General features: G+C 38.2%; 1 protein-coding gene across 1 annotated transcript; it reads right to left on the bottom strand.

The window, feature by feature from the left end:
- Positions 1-323: 323 nt before the first annotated feature.
- Positions 324-1,647, bottom strand: LOC118815033 (protein ANTAGONIST OF LIKE HETEROCHROMATIN PROTEIN 1-like). Its single transcript, XM_036580964.1, has 3 exons — positions 1,416-1,647; positions 843-958; positions 324-678 (listed from the first exon to the last, which is right to left on the bottom strand). The coding sequence occupies exons 1-3, from the start codon at positions 1,552-1,554 to the stop codon at positions 346-348; spliced, it is 588 nt and encodes a 195-aa protein (XP_036436857.1). The 5' UTR covers positions 1,555-1,647; the 3' UTR covers positions 324-345.
- Positions 1,648-8,758: the final 7,111 nt, after the last annotated feature.

The following is an 8,758-nucleotide window of genomic DNA, read 5'->3' as shown; positions in this document are numbered from 1 at the left end:
GGCCATCTTTCCTCCACACTCCTGGGACCATCTCATGGTCTGCACTCTCCCAGTTAGCCAATGTGGGTGGTGTGTAGGCTTCTGACCTGCATTCTCTCAAGTAATTATGGATCACACATGATGCTAGGGTTATCTTCACCACCTTATCTGGATCCAGACAGATAATGGTTCTGAAGACCCGGAGCCTGTTTGCCAAAATGCCAAAAGCATTTTCAACTACCTGCCGAACTCTTGGGAGGCGATAGTTAAAGACCCTCTGGTCAGGATCCAGCTGTCTGGGTGAGTATGGCTTTTGCATGTTAATCCGTAGAGGGAAAGCATCATCCCCAATAAACATGTAAGGCATCACAATGTTGCTTTAGGCAGGGGTTCTGGTTTGGGAACATTAAGAAGGCCTCCATGCATGGCTGTACAAAGGTCAGAGTGGGCAAACAGACCGCTGTCTGAAAGCCTGCCCTGGCTCCCCACATTCACATAAATAAATTTATAATTTGCATCCACAACAGCCATTAACACCACAGAAAAGCAGCCTTTGTAATTGCAGAAGGTGCTGCTTGAATGACCAGGGGGCTGTATGTATATATGCTTTCCATCCAGGGCACCCAGGCAATTTGGATACTGCCACTTCTCATAGAAATCCTTGGCTATAGCTCTCCAGCTGGCCTCAGATGTTGGTGTCTACAAAAAATATCATGATAATAATATGCAGTACAATTGATTAATAACAATGTTCTCAGTCCCATACTGGTACATCACTAGTCTGATGTAAGATTACAAATGTTCTGGTAGAATAAACCTTTCTGTCAGTGTTTTTGTTTTTAGTTTAATTTTTAGTGTTTTACCTTAAGGTAGTCATCTTTCATCACTTCATAGAGAGCTTCACATGTTGAGAGAACAATTTGGGAGACTGTTGTGCTGCCGATGCGGTACTGGAACCCCAGGGGTTGAAAGGTTTCACCTTCAAAATGAAAAATATAGAGATGTGATTAGATTCACCATTTCACACTTCTCTGAGAGTGAGGGATGAAGGGAAGAATGGAGGCATTACTAATGATTTGTACTGTATATTTTTTATCATGCCATTTTTCTGTAGATACCAATATCTGAGGCTGGCTGGAGAGCAAAAACCTAGGATTTCTAACTGGCAATATCATGCACCACGTTTCACAATAAAAGGCTGCTTTACTGTGTTATTACTGACTGTGGCAAATCATATATTTGTCTGTGTGAATGTGGGGAGTTAGGGTATAAACATGACCTACATTATGGTCCTGCAATCGGAGCATTCAGAACCACTGGGTCAAATTTACCATGTAAACTGTGAGTGAGTGAAGAAGGGGGGGACTGAAAGCCAAGGAAGGAGGTGTTGACCTGAATACAATAGGAGTGTTAATTCCTCCCATGTTGATACACACCTGTGGCCAGAAATCGTAGTGTCACAGACAACCGTTCCCTTGCACTGATGGCCTTCCAAAACCTGGTGTCTTCCTTGGTAATGAGTGGTGCCACCCGTTCTAGTAGGAAGTCAAATTCCTCCGCTGTCATGCGGAGCATTTCCTTAAAGCTGGTCCTGTCATTTGCCTGTTAAAATGCCAAGAGTGTATATATTTTCTGCTAACTCATAGTATTACAATAAATTGAATATAATGTCAGCTTTATGGTTTTGGCCACCATTGTTATTTAATGACCATCACTTGATCAAATATTATGAATAGATGATGTTACAAACAACTATCTATTCATAGTATTCAATCACAGACATGCTGGTAAGCAAAACACTAGGTGAGAGTTGGTGATCATGATTAAATGACAATCTTGGACAATGAGCTGTGGCATTGAGTCATACACTATGTATGGCAGAACACTGTGAGAATACTATGAATCAGTGTGCTAAATGTCATAACTCACCTCCAATTCTTTTTGTAGGATGGACAGACCTTGCTGTCTCCGTTCACACAACCAGGGTCGTGTCCACATTCTGCGATGTCTTGTCTTTTTCTTTTTGGCAGTTTTTTTTGAACAAATCACTGCACACACAAAGGCAGCTGTGGCCAAAAGGTGCTTCTGTTTCTGCTCCATTGTTCAACAGTTTCTCTTCCTGTAAAATTCCACCAGGAGCATGATGGGAAATAATTTCAAAAGGAATCTAGTTGCAGTCTTGCAAATAGTGACCCTGCAAGATCCACAGTCTTTGCAAAATCATAGCCTGTGACTAGTCTGTGACTAAAAAGTCTGTGACTTGTCTTTAGATGTGAGAGGGTGTCTATTAAAAGTCTTTTCAGAGTTTTTTCAAAGTCTTCTAGTGTATGGTTAGCATTAGCAAAATTCCACAACATAATGGAACTTATGAGGAATCTAGGAGGTTGTGACAATGCTCTGACAATGTTGCCACTACGTTGTGACAATGTTGTGGGCATCAAAACAGTAGGTTGTCATAACGATGTCACAATGTAACTGTCATTCTACAGAAACGTCCATTTTTGTGTCCCTAGTGTTTACACATATATTACACTTGAAAAACATGTTAGGGTTACAATTTATTTACATTTTAAAACAAAACAATACATTATTTTAACAATTACACCTTCTTGAACCATCAATTTAGCAATAGTTTTTAAAATCAATTATCTAGAATTCCAAGCACCACAGAAGTGTTTGTCCCCACAGACATGTGTAAAGGGTGAGTGCCGTATTTTGAAGTAAAAAAACATGTTTTTCTGCAACTTTAACTGCAATAATCATTAATCTGCAATAAATTTAAACTGCAAAAAGTGCAATGGAATAGATGAATTAAATGACATAAAGAAAACAAATGCCAAATAAATATAAAATATATAATGAAAGTTGTGGTCCCCAGGAGTCGCATCATTGGTGTTACCACGTAAGAAAAAATCTCTTACTTTGAAATAAAAATCACACTGATGACATCACTTGACCTTTTTTTTTACCTATTGTCTGAGGAACTATGTAAAAGCATAAGGTAAGTCCACTGTGTTCACTTTTCAGAAATATTCTTATTTAGCTCATGATTTCATATGAAGCTTTTAGTTGAAGTCACTGGTATGACCTACTTTATTCTTAGGTAATTGTGAAAAAATAGAATCCAAATGGATATAATTACATATTTTAGTGGATATTCCATGATTGACAACATGTGGTTTGATGCTCTGTAGCAGGTATTTTGTAAAATACATTTTTCATTAAAAATGTCACTGGTGTTACTGTCACTGGTGCTACCTTTCTTATGTGTAACACCAATGAGAATCAGTAACACCAGTGACACCTTTGGATAGACAGAAAACTGGACGTTTCTGTACAATGACCCAACTGTGTTGGCAGGGTGATGTCAACAGAGAGAATTTGATTTTGTTTGGTTAATAGTATATTTTTTGTGTTGTATTTTTTTTTCTCTCTCAGAAGGTCTATTCATAACATTTGTGTGACTTTGTGTACCAAAACAGTAGTACTTAGCAGGCAGTACTCCTTATGTGAGCTAAACTGTTGAATAGAAGGATATATGTAATTGTGTTGCTTTTCATGACATTGCAAAAATGGAAAGTTTTTGCAGCTTAATTTCCATATATTTAAGTTCCTATTTACATAAGATAAAAATTACATTTTCACAAGATAAAAATACATGAAAAATTTCAGTCTGGTTTTAGGCCACATCATAGTACAGAGACAGCACTAGTGAAAATTGTAAACAATCTCCTATTCTCTGACCAAGGAAATATATCTTTGCTAGTCCTCCTTGATCTTAGTGCAGCATTTGATACAATAGACCACTCTATCTTACTAGATAGACTAGAAAACCTTGTAGGAGTAACAGGAGGAGCTCTTTCCTGGTTCAGATCTTACCTCACTGATCGCTGTCAGTTTGTAAATGTAAACAGCGAATCGTCTGTTCTTGCAAAAATAAAGTATGGTGTTCCACAAGGCTCTGTTTTAGGACCTATATTATTCACATTATATATGTTACCACTGGGTACCATCATCAGTAAACACGGCATCAGTTTCCATTGCTACGCCAATGACACACACACACATACACACATATATATCAGCCAAACCAGATGATAAACTTCAACTTAACAAGATTGAGGACTGTATAAAAGACGTAAAAGACTGGATGTCGAGTAACTTTCTCCTACTCAACTCAGATAAATGGAGGTTCTTCTTCTTGGTCCAAAAGCAGCTAGAAACAAACTATGTAATTTAACACTTAAACACTTAAATCTTGGTGTCGTGATAGATCCTGCATCTCCGCAACATTGCTAAATTAAGAAATGCATTGTCTCTACAGGACGCAGAAAAGCTAGTTCATGCATTTATTACCTCAAGGCTGGATTACTGTAATGCCCTGCTGTCTGGATGTTCCAGCAAAAGCCTTGACAAGCTTCAGTTAGTCCAGAACACTGCAGCTAGAGTCCTCACAAGAACCAGAAAGTTTGACCATATCAGTCCAGTTTTATCAACCCTACACTGGTTGCCAGTGAAATTTCACATTGATTACAAAATTCTTTAAATGGCCTCACCCCTCAGTATCCAAGTGAACTTATCTCTTAGTATGAACCATCACGCCTACTTAGATTACAAGGTGCATCAGGCCTTCTCATACAAAGCCCCCCAACTTTGGAATAATCTTCCAGTCAACGTTCAGGACTCAGACACTTCCTCAGTCGTTAAGTCTAGGCTAAAAACCCACTTGTTTAGTCAAGCCTTTGGTAATTAGTTTTTCCTGTTACAACCCCATTTCCAAAAAAGTTGGGATGCTGTGTAGGATATAAATTAAAATTGGATGCAATGATGTACAAATCATATTTTTCAACCATATTTTTAAAGGAAAATACTACAAAGACAACAAATCAAATGTTAAAACTGAAAAAAGTTATTGAAAAATATGCCCATTTTTAATTTAATGCCAACAACACATTCCCAAAAAGTTGGCATGTTGGAGTGTTTCATCACCTCGTCTTTAAACAACAGACCGACTGCTGTAGTTTTGAAAGTGCAATGCTTTCTCATTCTTGTTTTATATGGGATTTCAGCTGCTCAACAGTTCAGGGTCTCCTTTGTCGTATTTTTCATTTCATAATGTGCCAAATGTTTTCAGTGGGTGACAGGTCTGTACTACAGGCAGGCCAGTTTAGCACTCGGACTCTTTTAATATGGAGCAATGCTGTTGTAATACGTGCAGAATGTGGTTTGACACTGTCTTCCTGAAATAAGCAAGGCCTTTTCTGAAAAAGATGTTGTCTGGATGGCAGCATATGTTGCCAAAACATGTATATATCATTCAGCATTAATGGCGCCTTTACAGATGTGCATGTCATCCATGCCATGTGCACTAATGTCATGAATACTGGCTTTTAAACAGTATGCTGATAATAAGCCGAGTGGTCTTTATCTCAGAGGACACAGTGTCCATGATTTCCAAAAATCAATTTCAAATGTTGATTCGTCGGACCACAGAACACATTTCCACTTCACCTCAGTTCATTTTGAATGAGCTTGGGCCCAGAGAAGGTGGCAGTATTCTTCTTCTTGGATCCTGTTTATATATTGTTTCTTTTTTTTTGCGTTTTAGAGTTTTAACTTGCATTTTTGGATGCAGCGATGAACTGTTTTCACAGACAGTGGTTTTCAGAAGTGTTCCTGAGCCCATGCAGTGATTTCCACTACAGAATCATGTCTGTTTTTAATGCAATGCCGCCTGAGGGCCATGGCCAGCAAATACTGGTTTTTGGCCTTGTTCCTTGCATACAGAGATTTCTCCAGATTCTCTGAATCTTTTAATAATATTATGTACCGTAGACGATGAAAAGCAAAAGTTCTTTCCTGTTTTACGTTGAGAAACGTTATTCTTGAATTGTTGCACTGTTTGCTCATGCAGTCTTTCACAGAGTGGTGGACCCCTCCTCATCTTTACTTCTGAAAGACTCAATCTCTCTGGGGTGCTCTTTTTATACCCAATCATGTAATGGACCTGTTGCCAATTAACCACCAGGTGTTACTTTAGCATTACACAACTTTACCAGCCTTTTGTTGCCCCCGTTCCAACTTTCTTGGAACGTGTTGTTAGCATCAAATTCAAAATGGGCATATATTTTTCAAAAAACAATAAAATTTCTGAGTTTTGACATTTGATTTGTTGTCTTTGTACTATTTTCAATGAATATAGGGTTTAAATGATTTGCACATCATTGCCTTTTATTTTTATTTACATTTTGCACAGCGTCCCAACTTTTATGGAAATGGGGTTGTAGATGAAAGGAGCAGATCTGGGGGTTCATGGACATAGAGTATTATGATAAACTTGGAGTGTTGGTGTTGTCGTCCCGCTGCTCTCACACATTCTCTCAGGTTTGCTGACAGTGGAGCGGAGAGGTGCTGACGTCTCAGGGAGCCCTCATGTCTCTGTTACCTTCTGGCTCGCCGGAGTCTCTGCTGTTATAGAACTAACTCTCTGTGTGTGTTCTTTTTCTTTGCTGAGTTGAACAGCTACCCATCCTATGTGGTCTGATGCTGTTGCTTCTTTTGCCTTGATCAGGTGCCCTCTGCTTGCCAGCCTTCTGGACCGGTTTGACTGGAATGGAACTTCTCGCTGTACAACGCTGTGCAGACCTCAGCTGCATGAACTGATGCTTCTATAGTTATACTAATGCTATTTGCTATCCAGTGTTGACCAGAGGTGGATAGGTTCCCCTTTTGAGTCTTGGTTCCTCTCAAGGTTTCTTCCTCTTGCTCTTAGGGAGTTTTTCCTTGCCACTGTTGCCATTGGCTTGCTCAGGGGGGCTTGGACCCAGATTTTTCTGTAAAGCTGCTTTGTGACAACACCTGTTATAAAAAGCGCTATATAAATAAACTTTGACTTGACTTGATATATAATTGATCATATAAAATGTGGAATGAAGGGTATTGTGAATCTAGTGCATGTAAACAATGTTTACATATTACACCAAGATTTTTTATTTCTAAAAAGTGAAGGTAAAGATATGACCCTTAAATTTACGAAATTCAGTATGAATCTGGTGCATTTAGACCACGTCTGATAGTTTTTTGATGCTCTAAATTCACTAAATCTTTTATATTTCGGTTTAGACCACATTTGTAACCTGTGAGCAGATGACAGAAAGCAAAACCCACATATTCGTAAAATTAAAGCAGAATTAGAGGTGAATTAAACAGAATTTGAACTGTAAATGTATCATTGTCATGCACACAAGAAAGTCAGTCAAAGTGTGTGCGAGAGACACATTTGCAGGAGCCTCGTCCAGTCTTGGACTTACACACGCATTATAGGTCTGTTCTATGATCTTATTTTGCAAAACACCAACAGGACCTGAATGTAGCCTGTAATTTAACTTGTAAATAAATGCAAGAGGTAAATAAGACGGCAATCACCGTTTTGCAGTGTTTAAAGCGAAAGGAACTCATTTCCAAATTCCAACTGTCTATGGTGTAATCGTGCTTCAACATCAAACTCCCTCTAGGGGACGAAAGCGCAAACAAGGAAGCGCAATCTTGATCAACTCCGAGCGTGGGACACGGACTTTGTCCGGCTGATTTCTACAAACTTTATCTTTTTTGATCGGAACCATATATTCACACCAATACCGAACAGCGATGGTAAGTTTATTTGTGGCGTTCAGCCTAATTGTCGATAGTTGAGTAGTCTTGTTATACTGAATTGTGAATGGTACTTTGGTTTCTTCTAAACGTTGACAGTTACAGCTTGATTTAGATTTTGCAAACATTAGGTTGAAAATAGCAGATAGATCTCTCAAACCACGTGAGTCACCCATAAACTAATGTTTTTATGTTATAATCTGACGTTCATGACCTCTGAAGGTCATTAACGTCGCGTTGGGAGTTTTCCGACGGTCGTGTATACACTTGTGGAAAACCTATTATTAGCCAGTATAGGATTAATGTTAATAGTTTATATAATACCAAATACACTGCAAAAGAATAGAGCATTTTGTATTGTAGAAATCTTAAATTAAATACCTGTGATTGACTTACATTTCCCTCTGGGGTCAAAATCCTTTGTTGACTGTAAATATACATGTTTTGACTGCAGAGACTACAGGCACAAGTGCAAGCTGTTATGCTGTTATTAACAGCGTTTTATATCAATATGTTAAACGTAAAAGGAAAAGTGGAACTTTATAGAAGCATATTAGCAGTAAAATCAATTTATATTTTACATCATATGCTTTCCAATCATTGCTTACACCTATCATTATCTGTCATCTATCAGGACAGCAAGCTGATGGCTGCTCAGAGGGAGGTGGAGGAGGTGAAGGACATCATGCTGGACAATCTGAATAAAGCAGAGGAACGAAAAGAAAAACTGGAGGATCTTGATCAGCGGGCTGAACAGTTACTGAATAAAGTGAGCATGCAGAAGAGTAACGTATGAAATCTATAATGTAGATTAGATAATTTAGAACACTATGTATGTTCATCTCAGCTTGTATGTTCATCTCAATTATATATTAAAATCTACCTAAATAATATATAAAAAACTGCAATTAATTGCTACTTCATAAAAATATATGGAAATGAAAATATATGAAATATATGGATGCAAAACCATTTTTCCCTTTTATTCGTTGAATTTGAAATGTGAACATTTGAGCTAAAAATACAGAATGAACCTGGTATATTTTTGGAATTATGCAATTAATTTTTAACTTTAGGCACACTCATTCCGAAAGTCTACAAAGCGGGTGACACAGAAGAAACGGAAGGA

The sequence above is a fragment of the Colossoma macropomum genome, unplaced genomic scaffold (assembly GCF_904425465.1).
Source record: "Colossoma macropomum unplaced genomic scaffold, Colossoma_macropomum, whole genome shotgun sequence".
Classification (NCBI taxonomy): Eukaryota; Metazoa; Chordata; class Actinopteri; order Characiformes; family Serrasalmidae; genus Colossoma; species Colossoma macropomum.
This window is presented reverse-complemented; position numbering and strand designations above follow the sequence as displayed.

Bases quoted from the DNA above. Each gene is read 5' to 3' on its own strand.
- LOC118815033 (XM_036580964.1), bottom strand. From the start codon at position 1,554: ATGCTCCGCATGACAGCGGAGGAATTTGACTTCCTACTAGAACGGGTG. The intron at 959-1,415 runs GTGTGTATCAAC...TTCATTTTGAAG, and splicing joins ACTACGATTTCTGGCCACAG to GTGAAACCTTTCAACCCCTG. The intron at 679-842 runs GTAAAACACTAA...TATTTTTTGTAG, and splicing joins TGAAAGATGACTACCTTAAG to ACACCAACATCTGAGGCCAG.